This window comes from Pantherophis guttatus, chromosome 2 (genome assembly GCF_059756535.1).
Source record: "Pantherophis guttatus breed Tessera chromosome 2, ASM5975653v1, whole genome shotgun sequence".
Classification (NCBI taxonomy): domain Eukaryota; kingdom Metazoa; phylum Chordata; class Lepidosauria; order Squamata; family Colubridae; genus Pantherophis; species Pantherophis guttatus.
In genome coordinates this window covers 271,570,883-271,586,490 of record NC_142064.1, presented here as the reverse complement: position 1 = coordinate 271,586,490, position 15,608 = coordinate 271,570,883, and the positions used below count along the sequence as shown (strand labels likewise).

The 15,608-nt window shown below is 41.2% G+C and overlaps 1 protein-coding gene across 1 annotated transcript; it reads right to left on the bottom strand.

Annotated features, from left to right (window-relative positions):
• Positions 1-823: 823 nt before the first annotated feature.
• Positions 824-3,071, bottom strand: LOC148115901 (vomeronasal type-2 receptor 26-like). The gene is made up of 2 exons (XM_087885109.1): positions 2,951-3,071; positions 824-1,719 (listed from the first exon to the last, which is right to left on the bottom strand). The coding sequence occupies exons 1-2, from the start codon at positions 3,030-3,032 to the stop codon at positions 824-826; spliced, it is 978 nt and encodes a 325-aa protein (XP_087741235.1). The 5' UTR covers positions 3,033-3,071.
• Between the last annotated feature and the right edge of the window lie 12,537 nt (positions 3,072-15,608).

Here is a 15,608-nt window from a genome sequence, read left to right as displayed (position 1 = left end):
GCACAGCCAGCATATCAAATGCAGGCTCCTTACCAGGCATTTTCTGTCTCTCCACTAACTGGTGAGTCAAAACTAAAAATATCTGAATTCCACGGTTCAAGATTGAAACCTGGTGAACAAATTGGAGGACATTTGACCAAACTGAAAGGTCTGAGAACAGAATTGAAAGAAAGAGGCCATAACATTGAAGATATTCAAATGATCAGCATCATTATTAACTCTTTGAACTATGAATGGAAAGATGCTGTTACAAAAATTAACCAAGTCCCAATTGCTCAATTGTGACCCAATTGTGTCTCACCAGAGCCTGTAAACCAAGTTGCTCTTCAGTGTAATTTGGTCTCTACTTCAAATGTACCTGTGATGAAATTCTTCACTTATCCAAAGAAAGAGCCTTAGTAGTACAGTGGTCTAAAGCACCCTGTTATTAAAGACCAGCTGCCTGCAATTACTGCAGGTTCGAATCTTGCCAGGCTCAAGGTTGACTCAGCCTTCCATCCTTTCTAAGGTAGATAAATTGAGGACCCAGTTGTGGGGGCAATAAGCTGACTTTGTATAAATATACAAAAGTATGAAGGCTATTGCTTAACGCACTGTAAGCCGCCCTGAGTCTCCAGAGAAGGGCGGCATATAAATCAAATTAAAAAAAAAAAAGAAATCACCCATGTTGCACACTTTTCTGTATACTCAAATAGGACCCAAAAAGGGGAAAATAAAAACAGGATAAGTGTGTGTGCTTTTTTAGAAACATTAAAATATCTCAGTATTTTTGAAATAATAATTGGAATTTCAGGAAAACACCTACTAAAAATCATTTTATATTTTATTTTGACATCACATGTTCTTTTGTATTGAGGTCTGATCTTAGGAAAATAATGTAACATTTGGAGAAGAAAATGAATCCCAGCAGACTAGCACTGGAAGCCAAAATGGAGAAGAGCTGCACGGCCACCATGTACTTCCCCTTAGTGCTCAGGTAGGTGGGCAAGAAGGAGATCCAAACGCTGCAGAAGACCAGCATGCTGAAGGTGATGAGCTTGGCTTCATTGAAGGCTGCAGGCAGATTCCTGGCCAAGAAAGCCACCGTGAAGCAGATGGCAGCTAGGAAGCCCATGTAGCCCAGGGCTATGTAAAACATGGTGACACTGCCTTCATTGCATTGCAGAATAATTGCTCCAGATTGTGAGTGCATATCAGAGTCAGGGAATGGGGGAGAAGTCCCCAACCAAATGCTGCAGAGGACAATTTGGACACCAGAGCAAGAAAGGATGACAGAATTGGACAGGCTTTTCCCTAGCCATCTCTGAAATTTATTCCCTGGTTTTGTGGCCAAGAAGGCTAACACCACCATGAATGTTTTGGCCAAGATGGTAGAAATGGCAACTGAGAAGATGGTGCTGAAGGCTGTTTGTCGGAGAAGGCAGGTGACCTTCCTTGGCTGGCCAATGAATAGGAAGGAGGTTAAGAAGGAGAGCAGCAGGGAGATGAGGAGGATATAGGAGAGATCCCGATTGTTTGCTTTGACTATGGGAGTTTCTCGGAACTTAATGAATATTCCCAAGACTAAACATGTTACTAAAGACAGGAACAAAGCAAGGGAAGCTAGGATGATCCCCAAATTTTCTTGATAGGATAGGAAAGTTTCAATCTTCAGTATACATTCATCTCTTTTGAAGTTTGGATGTTGGTCAGCAGGACATTTGGTACATTTTTCAGCATCTGAAAAAAACAAGATTAACATCTACCAGAATGCATGTTGTTCCATCAGATGCATAGTTGGAGTGAAACAAGTGGTGATCTGGATAAATATATTTTTGGAAAGGTAATATGCAGTAACAGCCAGTAATTTTAAGCAGTATAACAAAGAGGGAGTGCTAAAGGAAAATGTGAATCTCTGCAACAAATTCCCAGGACAATTCTGTCTGGCTTTATAGGTTGCATTATTTGCATCCCAGATTGCAGGAACCATGTTTTAGGAATGAAATCCAAATGACTCTGCGGCTTTCCCATTAATGACCCATGACCTCCTGTACTGGATTAGTTCAAGAAGAGGAAGGGGTAGAAGGTTGGATTGAAGGGCTCAGTGACCCTTTACAGCTCTGATTTTTTTTTGTGGAAGGAAGATATAGATGCTGGTCTTCATATGTAAATTGGCTTTTAGGGAAGTTCTATTATTAAAACCTTCTTTGCAAATATCAATGCCCCTTCTTAATCTGGACCAAATAAATAATAAGGTCTTTCTGGGCATATGTTTTCCTGACTGGTGGATTCCCCTGTTTTTAATCTTCCCACCCATGCAACAGGCACCAAGTACTTCTTTGAGCATAATTTTTGAGGATGTATGAAAAAACCAAAGCTTCCGTTTTACAGTCCTTTCTGTTATTCCATCTAGAAGATAAAATGTTTCTCAGTCTCATCCTCTTAAGAAAAACAAACTCCCTCGTTTATCAAGAGGAAGGAAGGGAGGGAAGGAGGGAGGGAGGGAGGGAGGGAGGGAGGGAGGGAGGAAGGAAGGAAGGAAGGAAGGAAGGAAGGAAGGAAGGAAGGAAGGCGGGAGGCTCCAATGGTGTTCCTTTATCTCTAAATGAAGAATTCCAGTCATGTATTAGTCAAAGAAATGGAAGGGAAGGGAAGGGAAGCATCAGAAGTTTTCAATTTGTACAGAGACATCAAGAAATAAGCTAGATATTCACCAGTAAAAGTGAAGAGTAAAAACTGCCACCTGCATTCTAATGCCAAGTTATCATTGATTCCATATGGTTTGATATCCTGGTCCCCATTCAACCTCCAAAATTATTATCACTCCCTTGAAATCAATTAACCATATTAAAAAGTATTATATTTTTTTAAAAGCAAAGCTTAAAAATATCCATCAAAATGTCATTTTATTAAAATTGCCAGTGTCTGTGATCTTTCCAAAAGTCTGCCAGTTTTCTCTAGTGCCGCCCACCTTCCATGGTTGAGATGGTTCCTTCTGCACAAGGATGGCAGTCATAACAGCAGATGGCCTCCCCTTCCTGAGGCACCTTCATGAATCCAGGATGGCAGCTTTCCACACACCTGGAAGGAGGCAGGGGCTGAGGAAAGAGAAGAAAAATGTCCAGAAAATGAATTTCTTTTTTTAAAAAAAATAAATTTATCTTCCAAAAAAAAAAAAAAAAGGGTGGGGGAAATAAAGAAGGATTTTAGGAGCCACGATGGCACAGTGGTTAGAATACAATATTGCAGGTTCCACAGCTACGAATTTGATCCTGACCAGCTCAAGGTTGACTCAGCCTTTTATCCTTCCAAGGTCAGTGAATTGAGGACCCAGATTGTTGGGGGCAATATGCTGACTCTGTAAAGCAGTTATAGAGGGCTGTAAAGCACTATAGAGCAGTATATACCATGTTTTTCCAAAAATAAGACCCTGTCTTATATTTGTTTGAACCCTGAAATAAGGCTTGGCCTTATTTTTGGAGAGGTCTTATTATTTTGGAGCACGTGGAGCAAGACAGGGCTCCTCTTGCTGTCTTACCTGATTTCCAGCTCTATCTCCCTAACCTTAACCAGAGGAAATGGCGGGGACAGGCTGCGCATGCATTTAAATATTTTTGGGGAGGGCTTATTTTTGGGGAGGGCTTATTTTATGGAGGGGCTTATTTTAGTGCATGCGCTCAAAAGCCCAATTGGGCTTATTATCAGGGGATGTATTTATTTTCGGGAAAATCTAAGTGCTATTGCTATCTCAATTCAAGATCTGTATATGAAATGTGACGTTTCATACCAAACACATTGAACTGCTTATCTCTAGATCTCTTCCCTTTTAGGTTTAAAACACATTACAGTTTTAGCTTTCCCTTTAAATTTGGGTATTATATTTCCTTTTAATTTAATACTGAATTCATTTAAATACTTAAATTTGGGGGGGGGAGGATGGATTCTTCCCTTTGAATAAGTAAACCACATTATTTGCATGACTGCCTCTGTCTACCTCACTTTGCATTGATTCCATGAATAGTGTTTATGAACATTAAAGACGAGTTTCAAGGCCACCTGAATGAGAGATAAAGAGGTTTGCACTCTTGAATACCTAATAAGCTGATATGAAAACTTAAAGACATTTCAAGCAAACCCCCCACCCAGTGTCATTTTGGCACTTTCAGTGGAACTAAAATAAATATTAGTCTCACCTTTTTCAGCCTTTCCAGCTGCATGATACTCTTTTGGTCAATGGTAATTTTAAAATCTTGGGATGCCTGTTTTTCTAGAGTCCCTGATTTCAGTCTCTTGAAAGATTTGTTGGGGAAAAATACCCAGTTCACAATGTCCAGGTCAGCTGTCAGATCTCCTTTCTCATCCAAATATACTCCATCTATGGAATTATTGTGAAACTGAGAGCATTGAAGGAAGGAGTGAAGCTGGAAAAGAAAGGAAGAGTTTAGGAAGGACATCTGGCATTCTTTGAAAAGATCCCTTGATCTATGCTGGGAGGGATCTGAACTTTTCTCTCGGGGGTGGGGGGAGGGTGAAGATGGAGTTAAAGATATTAGATTTCCATGCACACCCTATCAGAATGGGCAGAATGGGTTTCTCTGGGACACAGAAACACTCTTGCTTGCATTGAAAAGAGTCAAAGAAGGAGACACATACATAGTATAATGTCTTGCCAAGAAAGCAATTATTAGAAGACATTTGAAAGAATGAGATGAAAGCAGAGGTGGGTTTCAGCCGGTTATGACCGGTTCTTGCAAACCGGTAGTGGAAATTTTAAGTAGTTTGGAGAACTGGTAAATACCACCTCTGCCTGGCCCCACCCCCAATTTATTTGCTGTCTCACAGTCTCCCAGCTGATTGGCTAGAAGGAAAAAATCAGGGCTTGCTTTTCAGTGGGAAGATCGCTCGACAAAGAAGAGGGGAAAAAAAGACACTGTGGCTTTAAATTGACAAGCCAAGAAGCCTCCCAACTGATTGGCTAGAAGGAAAAAAAATCAGGGCTCACTTTTCAGCTGGGTGATTGCTTGGAGAAGAAGAAGAAGAAGAAGAAGAAGAAGAAGAAGAAGAAGAAGAAGAAGAAGAAGAAGAAGAAGAAGAAGAAGAAGAAGAAGAAGAAGAAGAAGAAGAAGAAGAAGAAGAAGAAGAAGAAGAAGAAGAAGAAGAAGAAGAGGAGGAGGAGGAGGAGGAGGAGGAGGAGGAGGAGGAGGAGGAGGAGGAGGAGGAGGAGGAGGAGGAGGAGGAGGAGGAAGAAAAGACGCTGTTGCTTTAAATTGACAAACCAAGAAGCAGCTGCTGGAAGGAGGTTTTTACTTGCAGAAGTGACATTCAGCAGTTTGTTTCTGGTTCAGCTGAACAACAAACTGGATAAGAGGGGGGATTCTTATATGGTTCTATGTTTTTGAAGTTTTGTGGTTTGTGCAACATGAGCTTTGTGTTTCTAAAAGGTTTGGATGATTTCCATTGTGAAATATCCTGTCTTGAATGAGTTTTCTGCCTGCTTGTAAATGGAGCTGAACTTCCGTCTTCCACTTTCTATTATCTCTAAGTACCAGTAGCTGTTTTCTTCTTATAAAGTTTCCTTTATGCAGCTGGCAGAAATGTGGAATGAGCCTCAGGTAGGTTCCTTTGTTAGCAGCTTGATTTTTCCTTGCTTTCTGGGAGCCTTTTCTTTTGAGTAATATTTTATTTGGGGAAATGAAGAGGGGGGAGTTTGATTCCTTCCCAGAGCAGGTTAGTGGAGTGGGGAGGGAATGGGGATTTTGAAGTAACCTTTCCCTGTCACACCCACCAAGCCATGCCATGCCCACCAAGCCACACCCACAGTAAAAAAATTTAAAACCCACCACTGGATCAAAGGATGGCTGAACAATGAAGTAAAAGAATTCTGTCTAAAAAAATAATAAAAGAAAAAAAAAAGGATCAGAGTGAATGGGAATGAAAATGAAGGGAATGAAATTACATTGGATTTGAATTACAGGATAATTTATCTTTTCAGAAGAAGTGGCCAAGACATCCACTTATAAAACTGATTCTAATAGGCAGCAGAAGTATGTTTGATGGAAAAGAAATACCTGCCAGGCTTTTAGCTTTGGAGCTTCCATCTTCATACCTCTGTTCCTCGCTGATCTCTTGGCTGTGTTTTTATAAGCTGAATTTAAAGCCCTTGCCACAGCCCAGATGGTGCTGTCAATGAGATAACTGTTCATAGCCAGGCTCCAGTCAATCTCCTCTTTCCTCAGAGCCATCAGTTCTTCTTGCTGTCTGCACCGTCTCCAGACTTTCACCGAAATATCATCCTTAGTGGATGAACATGCAAAGGTTTTCTTTACAAAGGTATGTAAGGCTATATAAAAGCGATTAAATGCCTCACATTTTGCCCATTTCCTTTTTTGTATCAGAAATGAAAAAATGGTCCCAATGTATTTAAAGGAAACTAAACTATGCATGAATTCAAGGCTGAGATCCCAGTGAGCTGTGGTGATCCAGACCTTTTCTACAATAGGTCCCTGAATATGTTGGAGTAATGCTTGTATAACCTTGATTCCTACCTGGAACGAACCAGTCTCTGAACCGTAAACACAGACATTGATTTTTCTCCACTTGTAATACACTTTGAATTTTGAAATCAGGCGATAGGAATTTAGGGAAAAACGTGGATATTGAATTGCATAAATGCCATCCCTTAACATCAAAGAAGACATTATCCTCATGAACCTCTCCCCCTGGTCACTGTCGGGAGCAATCAGAGCAACCAAGGTCCACCTGAAATGGAGGAGCAGCTTGACCATTCCTGGATACTGGACTCCTTCAGCTGGGAGCACCGGGTTGAAGAAAGGAAACTGAGTTTTATCTCTCAGGACCTTAGAACCAAAACTGTAACTGATCTGAAAGGAATGGAAGATGGTGGGATTTTATTTTTAAAAAGCAGAATGCATTTGCTCACATTTCCATTATTAAACTCTGCTTTTTATTTGCAGCAAGGGACCACTTGCATGACTGAAACATGTCTTCCCAAGAAAGGGACACACCTGTGGGATTTTGTAGGTGCCCAACATGGTTGAAATCTGGATGGAGATGCCCGTCTCAGCCTCTTCCAGAACAGCCACTGTATTTCTCTGCCTTCCACACCTGTAGTTGGGGACATTGGCTTCCCCGTCTGAAAGCAAGTCCAGCAAAGCCTCTGAAGTCATTTCTACCTTGAACAAGTTTTCGTAGATATTATAACCCAGTGTGAGGTTAGATAAGAGATTCTGGTTGATGTCCTCAGTGGTAAAAATGAAGGGTACAAGTTTCCAATAAAATTTGGATGCTTTACTGCAAGTAGAAAGATATCAGTGTATATAATATTTAGTTTTACTTCCCCAATAATACTTTTAATCAACTTGATCAAAATTATTCTTCCAAACAGTTTACAACATTCCAAATTATTACGATAGAAAAAATAAAATAAAAAACAATAGGAAAATTTGGATATTTCACTTTTTAAAAGGCATGCTCCCAGTTGGTTACACTAACATGGCTTCTATTTCATGCATTGATGTTGAAGTAATTATTTCTTTGTTTGTTTATTCAATTTCTGTAGCCACACATCTCTGGACACTGACAACTGAACATATATTACAATTAAAAATTTTAAATTTTAAAATAAAAACTGTAACAAGAATTACAGCATTAAAACTATTTCATCCTTTTTCCTCTATTTAATGAAAAGAAGGACTAGGGGAGACATGATAGCAGTGTTCCAGTATCTCAGGGGTTGCCACAAAGAAGAGGGAGTCAAACTATTCTCCAAAGCACCTGAGGGCAGGACAAGAAGCAATGGGTGGAAACCAATTAAAGAGCCCTGGCGGCGCAGCAGATTAAAATGATGTTAAGTGACACCACCTGCCTGCAATTACTGCAAGTTTGAATCTCACCAGGCTCAGGGTTGACTCAACCTTCCATCCTTTCGAGGTAGGTAAAATGAGGACCCAGATTGTGGGGGCAATAAGCTGACTTTGTATAAAAAAGAACACCGCTTTGGGGGGGGGAGCCCCACTAAGCAGGTATATACAAAAGTATGAAGGCTATTGTAAGCCACCCTGAGTCTCTAGAGAAGGGCGGCATATAAATTGAACCAACAAACAAATAAATAAATAAATAAATAAATAAATAAATAAATAAATAAATAATCAAGGAGAGAAGCAACTTAGAACTAAGGAGAAATTTCCTGACAGTTAGAACAATTAATCAGTGGAACAACTTGCCTCCAGAAGTTGTAAATGCTCCAACACTGGAGGTTTTTAAGAAGAGATTAGATAACCATTTGTCTGAACTGGTGTAGGGTTTCCTGCCTAAGCAGGGGGTTGGACTAGAAAACCTCCAAGGTCCCTTCCAACTCTATTCTATTCTATATTATTCTATTCTATTCTATTCTATTCTCTGTCTTAATAAGGGAGGGTGATTTACCAGATAGCTAAAGAAAAGCTGGTTACTACTAGCATTTGTTTATTCTGGATGTGCAATAGGGACCCCAAAATAGAATCAGAAAGTAAGTTAGAAAAAGAAGAAGCTCAAGTTTTTTCTTGTTTTCTCAGAGGTTGGAACTAAAGACGTTCGTTGGAAAGAGAGGGGGTCCAATTCAGTGCAGGAAAATTGACTTACTGTGTGAATTTTGTTGAAGGGCTTCTATCAAAGCTCAGTGATTCCCACGTTGCCTTCATCGCAGAGGCTATTCCACTAATGGAATAATCTCCTGGTTTGTAATGAATCTGTGGGTCTACTTCACCTTGTTCCAGAGTCAGGAGGCATTTGGCTTTGAGCATCGCACAGACTCGCTGTGGCCACAAAAGCAGCATAAAGAGAAACCTCAGAAACATGACTTGTGCTCCAGATAGAACCTCCTCTGCGACATCTGCTTTTGAACAAAGATCAAAAGAACTTATATCTCTTCAAACAAAGATGACGAGATCTAAGAAACCAAAACCTCTTCCAAAATAGTAGTTTCAGGTCTACATGCAGAACATCCGTGGAACAAAAACTCAGCTGCTGGGGGTCTTAAAACCAATTCAGTAACATGACTTGTGCTCCTGTCTGAACCTTTTCTTTGGAATCTGCTTTTCTCTTCCATCAAGAGGTAAGAGAATCCAAAATCTCTTCTAAGACAGGAGGTTCAGATCCAGACACAGACCAACAGAGCCCCTGCTTTTCTTAAAACCACCTTCCCAAATTCACTTTCTCTCTGTAGAACCGTTTATGAATCTGACATTTCTGAATCAGATTCAACCCAACATTGACTCTGAGTCTGATACTGACATCAAAACATCTTCTGACATGTTTTTCAGAATCGTCCCTAGGGAATTAACATAAAGTCAGCAAATAAATGGCTGTGATTTGGATAATGGAAAGGAAGAGAACCTGCACTTTTCTGAATCCTCAATGAGCAGGTGCCCAAAGGGAGAACTCTGAGATGTCATTCCAAACTTTGAAGGTGGGACAGTGAAGGAAAAAGGAAAATTTGGCCCCAAAGCTTTCCAATAATTTTTTTTTTTTAAAGAAAAATGAGAATCAAGGGTGATGTTTAAAGGCAAAGGTAAAGGTTCCCCTCGCACATATGTGCTGGTCATTCCTGATTCTACGGAGTGGTGCTCATCTCCGTTTCAAAGCCGAAGAGCCAGCACTGTCCGAAGACATCTCCATGGTCATGTGCCCGGCATGACTCAATGCCAACGGCGCATGAAATGCCAATGGAACCTTCCCACCAAACATGGTCCCTATTTTTCTACTTGTATTTTTTACGTGCTTTCGAACTGCTAGGTTGGCAGAAGCTGTGACAAGTAATGGAAGCTCACCCCATTATGCGGCACTAGGGATTCGAACCGCTGAACTGCCAACCTTTCGATTGACAAGCTCAGCATCTTAGTCACTGAGCTGCCATATCCCTTACAGGGTGATGTTTAGAAGAATCATTAATACTGGCATATTTAAAATGGATTTGGTTTGGCTTTTTTTTCCCTAGGAGAATTTGTTGAAAGGTTTTTAGGTAGATTTAGGTTTAGATTTAGATTTAGGTTTTTAGGTAGAAAGAGCCAGGAAGCCCATGGAGTCAAGGCAAAGATAGAACATGCCATTAGGGTCTTCAATACATTCTAGCATAATATCTCCAGATTGTGAGTACATGTCTGACTTAAGGAATGATGGAAAAGTGCCCAACCAGATGGTGCAGAGGACAACTTGGACAACAATAAGAATGAGAAAGGATGATAGAATTGGCCATACTCTTCCCTGGTTATTCCTATACTCTATTCCCTAGTTTTTCATCCAACAATGCTAAAACACCATAACTGTTTTAGCCATGGCAAGAGGAATAGCTAATGAGAAGATGTTGCTAAATGCTGTTTGTTGGAGAAGGCAAGTGACTCTCCATGGCTGTGAAATTAATAGGAATGAGGTCAAGAAGGAAAGCAGGAGGGATGTGAAAAGGATGTATTTGTAAACTGCTCAGTATCACCTCACATCATGGGTTGAACAGCATAAAAATTTGATAGATAAATAAATACTGTATTTTTCGGAGTATAAGACGCACCTTAGTTTTTGGGGAGGAAAATAAGAAAAAAGCTGATTGGCAGCTGGATTGGAATACCCCCAATCAGCTGTACCCAGAGGTGAATTTTAGCAATAGGTTCCTTGGTTGTGAGCTCTGTGCCTTGCTTTTTTTTTTTCCTTTTTTTTCTGCCTCTGAAACTTCTGAAATTCTGTTTCAGAAAAAACTTTTTTTCCTGCCTCTGAAAGCCTCCAAAACAGAGCTTTAGAAAAAGAGCCTCTGAAGCTCTGTTTAAGGGCTTCTTTTCTGAAGCTCTGTTTGGGGGCTTCTTTTCTGAAGCTTTGTTTCTGATGCTTTTTTCAACCTCTGAAACCTCCAAGTGAGAAGTTGGGCGGGGCTACATTCAGAGTATAAGATGAACCCAGATTTTCACCCTCTTTTTTGGGGGGTAAAGGTGCGTCTTATACTCCAAAAAATATGGTACATAAATAAATAAAATAGAGGAGATCCTGATTGTTGGCTTTCAGTAAGTGAGTTTTTGGGAATTAAATGATTCCCAAGATTACGCCTGTTACTAAAAGTAGAAACAAGGCAAAGGGAAACTACAATGATCCCCAAACTTTCTTGATAGCAGAGATTCAAACATCTCAGTTGATGTTTGAAGGGTGATCCACAGGAAATTTGGTGTATTTTTCACTATTTGAAAAGAGCAAAATAGGGTTTACCATAAAGCAGATGTCAGGATTCCAACCGATGCCCTAATTAAATCATATAAGAGCCTTGGTACTACAGTGGTTTAAAGCACCCTGTTATTAACACAGCTGCCTGCAATTTACTGCTGGTTCGAATCTCTCCAAGGCTCAAGGTTGACTCAGCCTTCCATCCTTTCTAAGGTAGGTTAAATGAGGACCCAGTTTGTGGGGGCAATAAGCTGACTTTGTATAAATATACAAAAGTATGAAGGCTATTGCTTAACGCACTGTAAGCCGCCCTGAGTCTCCGGAGAAGGGCGGCATATAAATCAAATTTAAAAAAAAAAAAAAAAATCATGAGCCTCGAGCCAAGCTTCAAAAGAAATCCAGTTATTTATTAGGAGCTTCAGGTCGGCACGTTCCAAGTAAAGCCAACTCTGACCCCACGTAATTTACGTTCCAGCTCTGACCCTGTTTTCCCCCTCTCCCCAAGGTGTGTCATCAGTCACATTCTCCATCGAAGCAGTTTTGCGGGTTGTAGAGATCACTCCTCTCTGGCCACTGTGGATAACCATGGAGATGACCTTAACAGAGATATGGCTGGAATGTTCTTTTGTTTTGACTGACGTGCTGCCTCATCACAGCTACAGAGTTCATTTTCCCATCCCCATTGCCAATGGCAACTCAAGAGCAAGCCAGGGATGCTTTGTGAGCTGACAGCAGATTCTTCTTCTTCTTCTTCTTCTTCTCCTCCTCCTCCTCCTCCTCCTCCTCCTCCTCCTCCTCCTCCTCCTCCTCCTCCTCCTCCTCCTCCTCCTCCTCCTTCTTCTTCTTCTTCTTCTTCTTCTTCTTCTTCTTCTTCTTCTTCTTCTTCTTCTTCTTCTCCTTCTTCTTCTTCTTCTTCTTCTTCTTCTTCTTCTTCTTCTTCTTCTTCTTCTTCTTCTTCTTCTTCTTCTTTTTTTTTTTTGCTTTAATTTATATGCAGCCCTTCTCCGGAGACTCAGGGCGGCGTTAAGCAATAGCCTTCATACTTTTGTATATTTATACAAAGTCAGCTTATTGCCCCCACAATCTGGGTCCTCATTTCACCTACCTTAGAAAGGATGGAAGGCTGAGTCAACCTTCAGCCTGGTGAGATTTGAACTTGCAGTAATTGCAAGCAGCAGATGTTAATAACAGGGCATTAATCCACTGTGCTACCAAGGCTCTTCTTTCATCAGATTCACTGTTGGAGTGAAACTTTTGATGGAGTGGATGAAAGTGGACAATGATACCTACAGGAAAGAAGGGGAGGGGAGGAAAGAGGAGGGGAGGGGAGGGGAGGGAAGAGAAGGGAAAGGAAAGGAAAGGGAAGGGAAGGGAAGGGAAGGGAAGGGAAGGAAAGGAAAGGAAACGAATGGAAAGGAAAGGAAAGGAAAGGAAAGGAAAGGAAAGGAAAGGAAAGGAAAGGAAAGGAAAGGAAAGGAAAATTGAGTTACATCGGGACTTTTTCAGTTGGATCCCAGTTCACCCTGCAGGGAGGACTTTGCAAAACTCCAACTTCCCAAGCTAATTATTAGAATGATAGTGATTTCTTTCTTGCCTTCTTGCTAAATGTCAAGGGATTCTTTTTCCCTCTGGAAATTGTCTGAAGGAGGTCAACAGACTCAGCAGCAACACATTCAGCATCAGGAAAGTTAGTGTATATGTTGTCTTGTCACCCTGGAAAGCTGGACTGAGCTTCATGGACACCAGGAGCTCTGCTTCTATGTTAGTCCAGTTTCCATCATTGGGGAAATTCTCTCTGGACTTCATATTATATTAGAAAAGTCAGTCTTGCAGCAATCTGCTTTCAACATCTCCAAATGCTTCTGCTCTATTGATTCTGAGATCAGATGAAAGGCAGGGGATTCCTTCGGCTAACCCAGAAATGAACCCACTGCTTCTGCTTCTGATGGAGCTTTTGTTGCCCCAGGCAGCCTGTGGGATGCTCGGCACCAAGTGCTTCTTGACTTTGGGGAGGGATGCAAGAGACCCACTCAACCACTACAGGCCAGGAGATCATCTCATCGGTGGGCTCTTCTCTGCAACAAATAATATAGAATCTGAGCTGCAGAATTTCAGTTTGAGTCCTTCTGAAACGGTTCATCAGTAAGTCTCATGATGTTGATTGATGTTATGTTACGTTGCCTTTAAGGAAAAATGGGGACGGAGGAAGGCAGTGAGGTTTTATTTTATTTTATTTTATTCTTTTATTTTATTTAGTTTGTCAAACATGTACTAGAAAAGTGGTATTAGTATAGACATGAACACAGGAGATGAGTACAAATAAATGGGGATGGTAGGACAGGGATGGTAGGCACGCTGGTGTGCTTATGCATGCCCCCGTACAGACCTCTTAGGAATGGAGTGAGGTCCACGGTAGACAATTTAAGGTTAAAGGTTTGGGGGTTTGTGGAAGTAACTACAGAGTCAGGTAGTGCATTCCAGGCATTGACCACTCTGTTGCTGAAGTCGTATTTTCTGCAATCGACTTTGGAGCAGTTTATCTTAAGTTTGTATCTATTGTTTGCATGTGTATTATTGTGGTTGAAGCTGAAGTAGTCATTGACAGGTAGGACCTTGTAGCAGACAATTTTGTTTACTATGCTTAGGTCAGACCGTAGCCGGCGTAGTTCTAGGTTGTCCAAGCCCAAAATTTCAAGCCTGGTGGCATAAGGTATTTTGTTCTGAGTAGAGGAGTGGAGGACTCTTCTAGTGAAATACCTCTGGACTCGCTCAATTGTATTAATGTCCGATATACAGTGTGGATTCCAGGCAGACAAGCTGTATTCGAGAATTGGTCTGGCAAAGGTTTTGTATGCTCTAGTTAACAATTCGATGTTAATAATAAATTTCGCAAAATTAGGTTAACAACACTTAATGCCTTTTTGGCAATGCTGTTACAGTGAGCTCTAGGGCATAGATCATTTGGATGTGTACTCCTAGGTCATTGACAGAGTGAGGTTAATTAGTTAGATAGATCAACAGTCACATCTGTGTACAAACAGCATGAAGTGGAACACATTCAGCAGATGAAACAAAAGCAAGCTTTAATGCTCAGCACCCTTGTCCAACTGATCTCTACATGGACAACTTGCTTTCATCTTTCAAGCTGATTAGCTTGGGAGGTCATGGTTATGGTCTCAGCATGGCCATCAAAGAAAAGGACAGGAGGCTCTAATTGGTCAGTCCCAATTCAGAGAAAAGGCTGATTTCTTTTCTGAGTCTTTTCTAGAAGATAGCTATCAGAGTCTCCTATGGATAAGATGGGTGGCACTTAAATCCAATATTATTATTAGCATCTGGTGTTACTACAGTAGCCAGGAGACCACAATGCTATTGCAGAGTAGTAGTTTGACATGCCTCATAAATCAAATAAATTGAATGAATAATTTTTCCAGAAAGATAGAATCCACAATTCCAAAGACATCAGCAGTCAGCTCCTGGGTGCCTCCAGTCTTTCTCCCAAATTCTCTGTATTGTTTTCTTCAATGATCCATGGATTTCTCCAAACTCACCACAGCTAGTTGTTGTTTCCCTGATCTGGACATGGGCATCTTCAGATGCTCCTTCCTGACTCAGCTTTGGTTCCACTGATACCAAAGTGCTTTGAGCAGGCCATCTGTTTTCTCTATCCACTCTCTCAAGCAAACAGGGATCGAGACCATTTACTCAAGAGAAAATGGGAAAGCTGGTACTTCTGTTCAATTCTTAAATGCTTTCCTTTCTGCCCCAACTCTATTCACACATTCAGTCTCATACACACCCATACATGAACACTTTAAAAATGTAATACATGCATAATGGCCCTTTGATGGAATCTCAAATCCTACATGGTGAGGTCCATGCAGATTTCTGAGCTACATTTTCAGACATGGTTTGCCAAAATCTTTTCCTGGGATGTTTTTTGACTTCTCAAACTGAGGTTGAGCGAATAGTGCAAGTGACAACAGTGCCCAGATTGTCTGGAGTTTGTCTGTTTTGACTTTCAAATAATCTAAGTAGAGAAGATGAACTTTGGGAACAAAAACCTGTGCAGTCACAATAGCACCTATGAAATGCATTAACAGGATAACAGAGTTGGATGGGAAGACCTTGGAGGTCTTCTAGTCTAATCCACTGCACAAGCAGGAGATCCTATACCTGTGATGGCGAACCTATGGCATGTGTGCCACATGTGGCACATGGAGCTGTATCTGTGGGCATGCAAACATTGCCATAGCTCAGCTCCAGCACGCATGCAGATGCCAGCCGGCTGATTTTCAGGCCTTTCAGCCCCACCGGAAGTTGGGAAACGGGCCGTTTCCGGCCTCCGGAGAGCCTCCGAGGGGTAGGGCAGGCTGTTTTTGCCCTCCCCAGTCTCTTAGAAAGGCTCTGGAGCCTGGGGAGAGCAAAAA